The 14,137-nt window shown below is 35.3% G+C and overlaps 2 protein-coding genes across 2 annotated transcripts; one reads left to right on the top strand and one right to left on the bottom strand.

Moving 5' to 3' along the window:
* The first annotated feature begins 790 nt into the window (after positions 1-790).
* Positions 791-10,703, top strand: hyls1 (HYLS1 centriolar and ciliogenesis associated). Its single transcript, XM_033975095.2, has 12 exons — positions 791-943; positions 1,660-1,782; positions 1,900-2,004; positions 2,505-2,578; positions 3,151-3,365; positions 3,955-4,010; positions 8,269-8,423; positions 9,084-9,129; positions 9,222-9,276; positions 9,353-9,434; positions 9,981-10,007; positions 10,465-10,703. Exons 2-12 carry the CDS (start codon positions 1,683-1,685, stop codon positions 10,597-10,599), a joined length of 1,050 nt encoding a protein of 349 aa, XP_033830986.1. The 5' UTR covers positions 791-943; positions 1,660-1,682; the 3' UTR covers positions 10,600-10,703.
* On the bottom strand, positions 10,651-13,886 carry mrpl4 (mitochondrial ribosomal protein L4). Its single transcript, XM_033975107.2, has 9 exons — positions 13,740-13,886; positions 13,271-13,352; positions 12,572-12,743; positions 12,448-12,499; positions 12,229-12,346; positions 11,940-12,046; positions 11,482-11,591; positions 11,199-11,272; positions 10,651-10,840 (listed from the first exon to the last, which is right to left on the bottom strand). The coding sequence occupies exons 1-9, from the start codon at positions 13,785-13,787 to the stop codon at positions 10,698-10,700; spliced, it is 906 nt and encodes a 301-aa protein (XP_033830998.1). The 5' UTR covers positions 13,788-13,886; the 3' UTR covers positions 10,651-10,697.
* Between the last annotated feature and the right edge of the window lie 251 nt (positions 13,887-14,137).

The following is a 14,137-nucleotide window of genomic DNA, read 5'->3' on the forward strand; positions in this document are numbered from 1 at the left end:
TACTGTCTGTTTGCTGGCCATTTCTGTATCATATGACCCAATCCTTGTCTTGTTTGTTAAATTTTATGCCTATGCGTTTATGTAAATGTGTCAATATAAAAATTACATTGCTGAATCCATGTGTTTTTATCTGTCAAAATCTTTGTTGTCAATTTTTCCACTTGAACCCACTTCCTGTGACTTTCCTGTAAGTGTAGAATTGTCTGTACTGTTTGAACCATGGGCTGTGTAAAAAACAAAAACTTTATAGCAGTTTTCTATTACATATTATTTATTTTCTTGAGGCTGGACGTGACAACTTCAACTTGTACAAAGGAGGAAAATAAAAATGTTTTGATAACTTCTTGCATGGTTTTATATGGACAAAATTACTACAACTACAACAATTTTTTTTTATAAAAGGATTTTATTACGTGGTAACTTCTGTGTATGTATCGCTAGATCAAAAAGTGTATGCATAATTGGGCCGAAAATTTTGACTATATACCGTATATTTTTGTGATGAAATTTATACATTATAATTTAATAAGATAAAGTAAATTTAGGCCAATAAATAGACTCACAGAAGAGACAAATTATGAGATAGCCGTACACTGAAGAAAGAACAGTATTAAAATAAAAAATAAAAATAAAAAATAAACCCATCGATTTTCCTTGCTAGAAGTTAAAATCCATCATCTAGTTTAAAAACTAAAGTTAGATTGTCTGAGTCCATTATCCCGTTGGTGACACTACTCTGCGTTAAATTCAAACTCATGAAGAAGAAACCACCTCTGGAGCGGAAGTTTACATCTGACGTCAGCGGAAGTACTTTTCGAAGCTCGTAACGGCTGTTGTCGTGGTGCTGCGGCTCCATCTGAAAACAATAAAATCCACAAAGCCATTTTTCGTACAAATTTAACCAAACGACCTGACTTTAGAGCCTGGATCGGACCGCGTACAGGTAAATAATGAATCTAATGCTGTTTTGTCTTGAAATGACGTGCGTGTTGGTTTATTTTTATGGGAAATTGCAGCAAATTGGAGACCCTTTAAACTGGGGCTGGTACTCTCAGAACTAGGCAAGGCAAACTAGGTCGAAACCAGGACATATTAATGCACGAAACCAGAATAAGCCTATCTGGATGAACTTGATGGATACCTCTTAAAGCCATAGGACATCATAGTTTATTATGCAATAAATATTTCAGAATTTCTGTCCCATCACTATAAAAAAGGGTTCTTATTATAGCCTTATATGAAATGAGAAAATATAAAAACATCTGTAGATTAGAAATGCATTGGTCTTTCATCAAAATAGATGAAGATAAGAGTGTTTTTTAGAGAAATATATTAAGAAAATGAACAAATGTAACAACAAAGATCATCAAATGCAAAGTAAAGTCAGAGAATTCTCATCTGCCTAAGTGCAATACTAAAATGTGAGCAGTAACTGATTTCTATAGGTGTGCATTCTGTTGTCCAAGTTTTGGTGGTATTTTTTATGGACCTGTTGTTTTGAAACACACATTGCTAAATAGCTATCCTTTGCTAGAGAAAAAAACAGTTGCAATAGAAAATATTATTAAAAGTTATAAGTCTGATTTATTGGCAATTTAGTGGTATATTTAACATGCTCTCATCTTTATATTGATTGTGACCTATATGTTGTTTTTTCAGTTTTTTTCTTTAGGTTTTAAATAATGGACAATTTAGAATTTTCTGAGGAGGAAATCCAGCAGCAACTGGAACTTCTGGGCTACAAAAACGTCTCCAAAGAGAAGCTACAAGAGTTCAAGAAAGGTGTGAAGTATATCCATTCAGAATCACAAGTTATGGCACAATACAGATTAATAGAAAACTAAACCAGCCTTAATAATGTGAAATACAGTTTCTTTAAAGTATTACTTTTATCCCCAGATTTGGATAACCTGATCAGAAGTGGAGAATGGACAACACTTGTGTCTCCTGAAAACTCACAGATTGACATAAACACAAGCCCTCCTGCTTTCACTAAAGAAAAAGGTGATACTGACTTTTAGAGCATATTACAATATGCATGAACATGGAAATAAATAGTATTTAAACTGTTTTAAATAGAGGTATAAAAATTACCAACTTGTTACTTAGATCAGTGTTTCTCAAACTGGTACGCAAGCTGGTCATGGTAGTATGTGGACACCCCTTCAGTTCTAGTGTCAAATTTAGAGTAAATCTTTCCCACATTTTTGTCCTCCTTTTGGGTAGTTTTGAGCTTCTGTAGCATAGTTCCATTTTAAAACTGGTGTAGTCCTGTTATAGACCAGGTTTAGATCTGGTGGTATACAGAAGTATAAATATTTTCTTTAGTGATACTTGAGGTGCTCAAATCCAATTTGGGGTGGGCAGCCAATCAGTGTGAACTCTGAGCTTTATATCTCTGACAATACTGTGCTGTTATGTGTACAGTAATTGTGATGTAGACTCTAAGAAGAATGTAATATGAAGTGGATTTTTGCATCAGTGATTTCTTTACTTTTTTATAGTGAGTCGATTTTCATTGAACAAACCCAAGGAAGGGTTTTTCTTGCATCCACAAAACAGAGATCATGATGTACGGGTGAGTTTAAATTACACTTTATTTCTTATATGCCGATTGATGCTGTTCTATTTGGAAAAAAATATTCCAACCAAATTAAGTAAGGAATGTATTATAACAACTGATCCAATACAACCCAGTCCAAACTCTGATGCAAAATTTTGTCAAGGAAAATAAGAATTCCTTGACTTCCTTGAATTTTGGGAACTTAAACAAACTCTCCCAATGTAACTGGAGGCCCTGCCTAGAATGTTCCACAGTATGATATTAAATGTGTCTTGCATTTATTCAATTACTGGTGTTTTTACGTCTTCAAAAATGCCATAAAAAACTCACATGCAAAAACATGCGCTCTCCACAGGTCTATGTAACTTGGCCCTAAATTCAATGCCATACTGTGGATAATTTCAAGTACAACAAAAACATCACCTTTTGAGACAACCTGGTGGCAGCCCTCCACCAGAAAAGTTACATAGTGCATCTTTTTTTATTGCCATCATTATTAATAGTTACCGCTGTATAATTGTAAGATAAACAATGGCCCTTACCATCTATATATTATCTATTATAATAACTGTTCCCTCTCCTCACAGGTGCTGGCTCCTCAGAACAGGGATGTGGCTCCCCCTCATGGCCATTTTGACTCATATGTTCGTCACTCAGTTGCACCTAAACCCCCTGTTCATGCAGGACATCCCAACAGGCTGCAGACAGAGACGGACCCCGAGGACACACTGCAAACCGACAGTTACATGTCCACTCCAGGCAGCGGCCAGGGCAGGAGGCTCATCAAGAGGAAAGTGCTTAGGTAGGATAAAAACAGATCATACAACTAACAATACTTAAATTTGTAAGATTTTGAAAAAGTTAAAGTTTGTAATTTTAAAGATCCTGTTTTATTTTTGACATGTTCACTTATTATATAATTAGATATGATTATGTTCCATATGTTAAACATTAAACATTAAAGAAAGTTTCATGGATGTAGTTGTATGTTATATTTATTGGACCATTGATTGAGAAAACTTATTGCCTTATTTTTTGTATAGGCTATATTTGATTAGTATAAATATAATAACAGGCTAAACTTTGATTTTGTGCACTGCGCCAGTTCTGAATTTCTTGAAACAGATATTTAAAGCACGTTTAAAAGAATTGACCCAATACACTTTATACATCAACAAATTTAATTCTAGCAAAAGAAGGTTGAATTCTGTCAACTGGACAAACTTTTTTTTTTTTGTATTTTTTTTTTTATGGCTGAGGGTGTGCAAAGATGTAATTATAATATAGCTGCATTTACTATTTTTATGGTTACATTATCTGCAATATCTACAAAAGGCAACTGCATTAAGAATAACACGATTGATATTTTTGTTTGTTTTCTTCTGTAACAGGAAATATAAAGGGCAGTCTCTGGTCTGTGATGAATCTGTCTACAGTGAAGACTCAGGTAAATTATATTTTTCAGTCAGATCAACCTTTTTTTAAATTTTAACACCAAAACCTTCCAATGGAAGCTCTTCAGTGTAGTCATGGTAGTACTCCTCTCCACTTCTGAAAAAGGAATATACAGAATATATTTAGATAGCAGAAATCAGAGATAGTTTTATTGCTTTTGTCAGTGAACACAATTTTCAAAGTGGAAATTTACTTTGGTGAAATGCTGCAACATAAAACAATGACTACGGTAATAATAGACTAACAATTTGTGAGAAAGAAATTAAGCATACTAGGAGTCTACTCCAATTTTCACCACTAGAGGGAGTTGTTATGACTTAAGCACAGCTAATTAATCCTCTTAAGTCTGAGCCACCTGCTTGCAAGGATTCGTTTTGGTCGCAAAATGTACAAAATCCAGCAAGAAGATGCAGAGGATTCAACCAATTCTTCATTTTGGTCGGACAAAGAGACAGAAGATGAAGAAGAGAAGGTTCATACAGGATTTAAAACCAGCTTGGAGTTGACAGAATCCGCTACAAAGGCTGTTATGTCTAGTGATAGTGAAGAAGTAATTGAGCGTTTTGTTGCAAATGATGATTTGAAAAGCAAAGATTCACATAAGGAGGAATTTTTGAAGGAAGAAGTCCAAAATGTGTCAAAAATTTCCGAAAATTTGAAATCTACTGATAGTTGGGAGGAGTGTGGCAGTGAAGAAGAGGAGGAGATGGAACAGGAGATCCAAGATGAAGAAAACACTTTGGGAGAAGAGACGTACAAAAAACCTGGAATTCAAAATTGGATTGAAATTGGAGAAAGTTCTGAAATTTTGAATTCAACCGATGATGAAGATGAGATTGAACATGTGAGAAAAACTGACCAATCCGAATCTAGCACGGGAACATCTAGCAAAGAAAGGCTTAAAAAGTGGAAAGATTTTAGTGACGACAGCTCGATTAATGCAGAAACAAGCAGCGAAGATGAGGCAAAAAACAGGAAAAAACCTAGAATTTCAAGTGCGGATTGTAATTTTGAAAAATGTGATCCAGTTGTTGCTAAAAAGTGTGAGAAGTATAAGGCAAATAGCTCAGGGAACCAATATTGTTTTCAAAATAGTGAGAATGAGGTGAAAACTATAACAAGTAACACAGATTCCAGCAGTGATGATAGAAAAGTTCAAGAATATATAGATGTAGGTGGGACAAATTTGGAAAGGCAGAAAGAAAGCAAAACTAGTTTGGATGATCTGGATGAAATTTCCAAAAATGTTAAGACAGAAATTGAAAAGAAAGAAATGACTAGGTCAGCAGCAGAGCCAAAATTTTGTGGTTATATAAGTTCAGATACAAGAGGTGATTTTGAATCCGGTTCTGAATTTGAGGGAAATAAAGACTACAATGTAATTTCTGAAGATGTTAAATCAAGTTTGACAAGTCAAGATGGGGAAGATTATAATGGCAGAAATGGCAAAGGCAAAATACGAATGACTGCAAATAAAAGTGATTTTAGTGAAGATAGTTCTAGTTATGGTAAAAGTAGCAGTAATGATAATGATAAACAGGAAAAGTTATTCAGAAAGACAGGCAGCAAATGTAATGAAGACTCAATCATGGACAAACCAATTAAAAACTCTCCAGAAGGTAGTTTGAAAAGTGAATCGCAAACTAGTTCAAAAAATGATCAAAATTACATCAGATCAAGTCAAGATATTGAATCTGAAGTAGATGAAAGTTGTACAGATACATTTGATGCTAAAGCAGTTAACAGTGCGAGTGAATTTACTGAAGCAAGTTTGGCAAAAAGTAGCAGCAATGAGGTTGAATCTTACACCAACTACGAAGATTGTAAAGATAGAAAAAAGTTAAGAAAACAAGATAATTTCTATGACAATTCAGGTGGTGAAACCAATAGTGATTTGAGTAACACAAGTACTTCAACAGAAGAGAAAAACATTACAACATGTAAGGTTTTTACTGAAGACAGTTCAGAACATGGTGACTCTGACAATAGCAATGATAAAAGATGTACATTTATTGAAGTTAGTAAAGGCAGTTTTGAATATGGTGGAAGCAAAATAGATTTTCAAGGAGAGCATACAATGGGAAATGAGACAAGAGATTTAACAGAAGCTAGTGATGAAAAGTCAGACACTGCTCAATTTGGTAGCGAAATTCAAAACACTGAAAACAAGAAGTGTAAAGAATCAACAAATTCAATTGAGACAAAGTCGGAGACCTCAAATATCAGTAACATTGAAGGTGATGCTAATAATGAATCTTATGATGTATTTGAACCTTGTATTTCAAGGCAAAATTCCCACTCTACTAGCACTGACGAGCTGGCTAAAGATGAGAAAAATCTGAACAAAACTCAAGGAATTTTGGACTTCGATAAAAAATCTTCTAACAATGATAATAATGATCAAATGGAGAAAGAAAAAATGGAAAAAAGCATGGAAGATGAATTTAAAGAAATTACTCAACAGTGTAGTGCAATGGAGGAGCTAAAATCAGCACCAGAAAATGAACTTGGAAAATGTGTAAATTCAGTTTTAGAAAATAGATGTTTAAATGCAGACGGCTGTAAAAACTTAAAATCTTCAAATATTGTGGAGGAAAAAAGGGGGCAAAATTTAGAACAAGAAATATCAAATGAACTGATGGATTTTGCTCAAGAAAGTTACGATAATAAAATAATATGTTCCAATCAACTAGTGGAGAGTGACCAAATGATTCAAAATGTTGCAGGTATTTCTGACAACAGTTTGCAGCAGGAAATGTTGGAAAAATCAACCAAAGCAATCCAGAATTCTTTGGAAAATGACAATTTCGTATTAGGAATGAGTAGAGACGGCGTAGCAAGCTACTATATTGAAAAACAACTGGAGAGGAATGATGAAGATGATGAAGATGAAATAAAGCACGGGTTTGAAGAGGGGGATGTAAGCAAAAAATGGAACAAGAATATTAAAAAGAATAACTTGGAAAGAAAAAATTTGGATAAAATTATTCAAGATAGCAACCAAATCCCATCAGAAAGTCCTTCTTCGAGTTTATTAACATCCGGATATGGCACGATCAGGTCAGAAAAACTAGATGACCCCCACAACACAGAAGAGGACAGGTTGACTATTCATGAGTTTGATAAGGATTCGCTGTACAGTTTTGGAGTTTGTGAGCAAGAAACCGGAGAAATTCACAATTTGACAAGAAATTACCGGTTTGGACAAGAAAACGAAGATCAAATATTTGTTCAAGATGAATTTTGGGATGGGAATAAATCAGAAAATGTCACTGAGATGGAAGAAGAGGCTAGAGTGGAGGCACAGTTGTGTTTGCAGAAAGGAGAGAGCAGTGAGGAGGAGGAGAATGAAGAGGAAGAGGGAAACAAAGATATAAAGTTCATTGATTCAAAAGTGGACTTGAGTCACCAGAGAAAGTACCAGGACTGGGAGGGAAATCTTCGCCATCCAACGGGTGAATACTGACAATAATTTAGGTTATAATAGTTTAATAAAAGTCGATATAGTTTTGTTTGTTGCCATAACAATTAACAATTCCAAACATAATATCTTTTGAAGAGTGAAAACAATGAGGTAAAATGAAGGACTTTACTAATACCTCATTAGGTCCTCAAAATGTTGCTTATAAGCAGAACGTTGAAACGCTACCTTAAATTCAGTAACCTCAAGTGATATCTTAAGGGGTCTATAAGGGTATTTCATTTGATCCTGGGAAATGTTATGGGGTACTTGTACTGTATATAACTACTACAGATGTATTGACATTGAGGAGCTTGTATTTGGTAGGGTTTGTTCTTTACACTACTGCTGCTGCTACTAATAATACTACTTCAAATTATGAACACAATCACAATTGAACAGAATCCTATTGCACACTTAGTGAAAATTGGGGCTGCTCTGAATGCACATTGTAAACAACTTCAGGAGCATTAACATTTGACAGAAGAATTAAATATGAACTAATACAAGAAACACACGCATCTGTAGCGATACTGTAGATACAATACGTTTTTTCTAGACAGGATATTATGTTCTTTGCAGAGGACATTCTACTTGCTAATTATGCCAACTCCAAACTGTGATTTTTATTAGATTCCAACATATTGTACAGATTTTATTCTATTCTATCTATTGTATAGATTTTTTTATTTTATTAAAGCTTTTATTCATCTACAGATCCATTTATAAAAGACAGAAAGCAGACCTGTTGTTTCTTGTTCTTAAAATATATTTATTTGTATTTTTTCAGAAGGAGCAAGTTGCCTGGAGGAGCGTTTGGCCGATATTCACTTATCGACTTCACTTCGGCACAAATTTGAAAACGAGGAGTTGATGAGCCACAGCGAGTCCCCGAGCTCCGAGTCCCTGTCGGAGGGAGCCTTTGAGTCCTACGTCCGGGGCATGGTGGGTAATGTACTTCAAAACACTGCACCCCAAAAGACAGTGTTTCGGACTCAGGTTTACAACTTTTTCAAAATTAATTGTGAACTTTTATTTGTATTACAAAGGATTAGCATAGGAACAATGAACTTTTTTGCCATTATTTTCACCTATACTGTGGACTATTTCAGCTTCACTTTATTTCATTATAGTCCTTCATCCCATATCAACCAAACTACTGCAACTACTGGTAAAACAATAGAGTGGAGCCAAGTGGAAGCCATCTCATTGAGGTTATTTTGGTTAAAGTTGCACTATGTAACCATTCGAGTAGAGGGTCTGCTACCTATTTGCCTACATGGAGATGTTATTTCTTTATCTGCAATGTGCCACATTATAGGGATAATTCAAAAAAACAAAAAAAAATCCCCACAGCCTGTAGTATTACAACATTAACAGACTTAATCACTTTTTATAAAGCCTACCATTTGGGAAACATAATTGTATTTATTCAATCATCAGAATTACAGACAAGCAAATGTGGGCTAAAAATAAATTCTGACAGATTTATATGTAGGTTTACTTGTTTCTAAAATCACTATTTGTTAGTTCTTATGATAATGTTGTGCGTATTATAAGAACAGACAAATCTGTAACTGAAATCTAATACACTGTTTTTTGCAGGGTCGAAGCCACAGCGACAGTGACATCAGGCCTAAACCCAAATCATGTGAGTCAAATTGAACTTTGTCACAAAACTTCATAAAAACACAGGGAAATAAACCCACACATTGACTAACCATTCATTATTTCTGTTTTCAGTTATACGCCCGACACTTGGTCCAACAGGCCCAAAGAAAACCGACCCAGTAGCAAAGTAAGGTTAAACCTGTATTCTTTATTGCTGTACAGTATAATACGAATTTCTAATTATAAATGTTCTTTTTGTGTAGGTATTTCCAGTACAAACAGCTGTGGGACATGTTCAAAATGCCTGGTGAAAATGACAGAAAGGCTCTACGATGGGAAGTCAGGGTAATGTAACTATGGAGATAAAATATTAATGACAAAATACGTGGATCTTTTAACATGAACACCAAAACAAAGAGATCAAGATATTATTATTAACACATTACATGATCTCCAGCCGCAATAACCAATGCATTAAAATATTGTTGGGTCATATAACTAGCATATGCATATGTGCAGTGGTAGCGTGGTAAAGTACGTAATTTTGCATTGATTTAAGCGTCACTATATTTTATTTACTATCTAAATATTTTTTTATTTACGCAAAATTATGACTCAAGTAAAAGGATCAAATTTTAAAAATCAACTGAAATATGCAATATGTAACTTTTCCATACTTTTCCTGATTGTCTTCATGGAGATTCTAACGGTTTCCCTGAAATGTTTTAGTCCACTAAAGTTAAAGAATACCTTCCATTGTCTATAATTAGTATTTTTGTTGGTTAAATGTCCTTCTGGTGTGGTTGTCTGTAGATGTAGGGCCAGGACTCTCAACTGCAAAACAATGTCACCTCAAGTAACCTGATCATAAGTTGTTTTGTTTTTTCTCAGGAGCGTCTCGCCTACCAACCTCCTCCAGTAAGTTCTGCTTATAATAAATTCTCTTTTGTACAGAAGTGGGTAGAATAGCCAACTATTGTACTCCAAGTAAAAGTACAAAGCAGTATTCCAAGAAATTACTCAAATAAGACTCACATCTGATGTATAATTTGAGGTTTATGTAATTGGAAGAACAAATGATAGATAATGCTCAAATTTTGGTATTTTCAAAGATAGACCACAAAAATGAGGGAAAAAAAACTACATCTGAAATGAGAAGTGCAATGAAGCTTTTGTCACTTGTAGACATTCAGTGAGAAGAGTAACCAAAACTTTTATTCAAGTAAGGTTACACTATCAAATATATCACTCAAGTAGGACTATGGAGTTTGAAAACTACTTAAAGTACAATTTTATTAAAAAAGTACTACCTCTCTCCCTATAAAACATCAACATTTAATAATTTCTCCTAGTAACATTTTTTATTTTGTTTCAGCCAAAGCCTCAAAAAGTCCTGGTGCCAAACACGTACACAGTCCCGACAGACAAGAAACGCTCCACTCTCCGATGGGAAATACGAAATGACCTGGCAACTGGAAACCTGCCTCATTCATACAACTATCGATTTTAGCCAAAAAGCCATCATCACCTTTTTACATTTTTTTTTTAATTATTTTCAGATTTTTACATAATTTATTACAGTTTTTAGTAAACATAATAAAGTTTGTTTTATATATCAGAGTATGGTAGTTTGAATGGATATAGAGGAGAAAAACGAACGTCGTGCCAAAGTAACTTCTCTTCCAAAAATCGAACAGTTTCCAAAGTCAAAATAAGAGATTCGTGTTTCAACATACTGTGGACATTCAGACCTAGAAAAAATGAAAATAACACAGTTAAACATGTACAAGACAATGGTAGGGCTAGTAATGGGGGATAGGATTAGGGCGTTCACCATAATACAGTTTAAAGTAGGCAGTTCAATGTAGGGCTGTACAATTAAATTTAAACTGTGATTCTGTCATGTCAAATAGTCAATGATCAGTTTGGTTCATTATGATCAAGAAGCCTACTGGCCATCCTCCACAGTTTGGAGTAAGAAACTGGGCTATTTTTGTGTAAAATGGTACTGATAATAAGCCTTTCCTGATGTTTGTGAAATGGACATGTAGGAGAATGCTGAGGAAAAAAACAGACCCTTACCAATGAATTTTAAAAGACAAAACTCACCCATGGCTGGAATGATGTTAACAGTCTTCAATTCTTCTGTGGCTTTAAGTATATTTTCAGGAAACTCCTCACCACTGAAAGATAGAAGAAATTAAATTCTATAGAATAGCTTTACAGATACTTACGGGCAAATGGAGAATAACCCATTGTAATTTCAGAAAAAGGTTTGTCTGTAAATCTGAGTCTCTAAAGGCCAAAAAAACCCAATCTTCTTCTAATAAAAACAGTTTTAACAGTAGTCATCATCCATTGAGCTGAAGCTGTACAGTTCTGTATAACTCACACGTCAACAATGAGCACAGACTGTCCCCAATGCTTCTGCTTGATGAGCTCTGTGAGATACTGAGGGTCTGGAGTCGGGATGTCGAGGGAGTCCACGATGTGAAGGTAATCCTGCAATATTTATACAACAAATCAGCACATGATACCAACAATTAAACCATTCCATTTCATTTTTTAAATTTATTTCGAGCAGAATACAAGTACATCCAGTACACTTTATGCACATTTCACATATTTTTCTTATTAAACCTTGAAAAGGAGAAGGGAAGAAGAAAACTTATTAAATCCCACCCCTGTCTATTCCAAGTGAAAGCTTGTCGGATAGGTTGCTTTATAGAAGAAGACAATAGTATTTATTAGACCATTCCTTCATTCAAAGTTGCAACAGAGGAACAGCTTGTGCCGCCTTATCATAACAATGACAATAACAAATGTAGAACAGTATATGATGATTTGTACCTGTGCCAGTTTGGAGCTGAGGGCCACTTTTAGCCCCATTACTCGAACTTTCATCGGCAGCATGTAATAGTAACTGGTGGGGCCCCGTGGTCCATGTGACACGCCACCTGAGAGAGAGAGAGAGACAGGGAGAGGCATTTAACACCGGTGCTATTTGCTCAGGTCACCCAAAACTACTGCGTCTAGTTATATCAAGCTGAAAGAATGAATAACCAAATTAACTCTGGTAGTAAATTTAGATTAAAAGCTAAATTATTTAAATATTTTTTATCCAAGATTCAGTATTTACCTCCCCTCCAGAGGGGGGATCTGATGCTGCCATGTCTCGCCCGTCCACTTCCTTTCTGTCGCCATGGTTTCCGGCCTCCTCCTCTGACCTCTGACCTCACCTTTGTTTTGGCATGACTCTGAAAAATAAGAGAAAATGTATTTACACCAGTCTCCAAAACACATAATGTAAAATAAAAATTACATTCTTTGACACATTGACCTGATCTCATATACATACAATTCTTTTAAAATTCTTCTGCCATATTTCAACTTGATGAAGAATGTCCAATCTAAAAAAAAAGTGCATACAATTGTTTGCTTTGTTTTTATTTACAAATATTGTCTTTTCAAACAAATTTTACCTGGGAGGGACAGCGAAAACATCTGGATGCAGCTCAGTCAGTCCCAGCGGTTCATCACTGGGGTTCATTAAGGTCTGGACCCAGGTTCGAACTGGACTCAGGTGAGCAGGCAAAGATGTGTCACATGACCTCAGGATGGGGAGGGCAGTGTCAGGGGGAGGGGCTGGACGTCCTGAGGAGAATGAAAAATTCAGTTTAATCCAGTATATTGGATACTACACCTGTGTGATGCTCCAAACTCCAGAAGTACTGCATTTAGTGTAAGGTGGCAGAACTAGCACAGTTGAAGGTTGTAAGTTTGATTGCCCTTACCCACTTGCATACTTTTGGGTCCTTAAGCAAGACACTTAAAAAATTATGTTGTGGTGATTCTGTGATTTTAGATTAGAATAGTCAAGAGATGGGCCTTATGAGATTAACTGATGAGTGACTGTATAATGGACTGTTGTAAAGCATTCTAAGGAGCATAAGAATCTTAAAATAAATAAATGTAATCACTTATTTGCTCATAATTATGAATTGCAATATTTGAAATGTAAATTGACCCCAGGAAGTGTAGCTGACATAGTATGCTGAAGACGCCAATGGGTATCTAAATACATAAACAAGTGAACGTTTCTTTTTTTTCTGTGTGGATGTAGTTATGAAGACAATACAGTTACAAAGCGAAAATGTCCACATATCTGAAATAATACTCACTGTGTCTGGAGGGGTCCACTAGGTTTGTGGGCAGCAGGAGATTTGGAGGAACAGCGCTTTCTCCAGCAAGCGAAGAGACACACTGAGGACAAGAAATACATGGTATTTAAACAGAAAGGACCAATGTAATGATGCATATTTTGAATGACTTTATCTGTGGAAAAGTCTCTGGTTGGCCAGATATCTCATATATTATGGTCTCAAAACCCCAAATTTTATGCACACTGGTCAGCTGAGTTCAGCCCAAGCTACTACCATAAACAATGTAAAAATGATCAAATAGCGAAAAGACATGCGTTAGCGACATGCCCCATATTTTCCTGACATATCCTATTTATCCCACGCTTTCATTCCTAAATTATAGTCCATTATAATCTGGTTACTCTTTTTCTGTGTCTGTTACAAGCAAGTTCATATTGTCAAAATGTTAGCATACCCCATCCCTTGAACAGTGGTGAATCAAACTCACCCTTTTAGTGACTCCACGGGCACAAAACACAACCGTAAAGCGGAGCATGTCTGTGTATTTCGAAGTTAGATCATGTTAAAGTTATACAATATGATATCCTTCAGTGTTTGAAGCGTGTAAGGTCGAGGCGCTTGTGGTCCATCGGCGCTTACAGATGACGTCAGGACTGTTGCTTGTTGTTGTCGGGCGCCACCAAGCGATGAAATAACAAAAGATTATACTACATTAAATCAGGGACATTTATATTTTATTTAAAAATATACACTTATAATGACAGCGAGAATTGTAATTATAAACTGAATTTTAATTATATTATTATTTTATCAGACAATCTCTATAGACAATTAGGCCTAGGAAAACAGGAAGATGATTTTTTTTTAAAGCTCTGCTGAAAACCT

The sequence above is a fragment of the Periophthalmus magnuspinnatus genome, chromosome 1 (genome assembly GCF_009829125.3).
Source record: "Periophthalmus magnuspinnatus isolate fPerMag1 chromosome 1, fPerMag1.2.pri, whole genome shotgun sequence".
NCBI classification, from domain to species: Eukaryota; Metazoa; Chordata; class Actinopteri; order Gobiiformes; family Gobiidae; genus Periophthalmus; species Periophthalmus magnuspinnatus.

Excerpts from the sequence above, each read along its gene's own strand:
- hyls1 (XM_033975095.2), top strand. The coding sequence starts at position 1,683 with ATGGACAATTTAGAATTTTCTGAGGAGGAAATCCAGCAGCAACTGGAA. Across the intron at positions 1,783-1,899 it reads GCTACAAGAGTTCAAGAAAG|ATTTGGATAACCTGATCAGA; the intron begins GTGTGAAGTATA and ends TTTTATCCCCAG. Across the intron at positions 4,011-8,268 it reads TGTCTACAGTGAAGACTCAG|AAGGAGCAAGTTGCCTGGAG; the intron begins GTAAATTATATT and ends GTATTTTTTCAG.
- mrpl4 (XM_033975107.2), bottom strand. The coding sequence starts at position 13,787 with ATGCTCCGCTTTACGGTTGTGTTTTGTGCCCGTGGAGTCACTAAAAGG. Across the intron at positions 13,353-13,739 it reads CCCGTGGAGTCACTAAAAGG|TGTGTCTCTTCGCTTGCTGG; the intron begins GTGAGTTTGATT and ends TCTTGTCCTCAG. Across the intron at positions 10,841-11,198 it reads TAACATCATTCCAGCCATGG|GTCTGAATGTCCACAGTATG; the intron begins GTGAGTTTTGTC and ends CATTTTTTCTAG.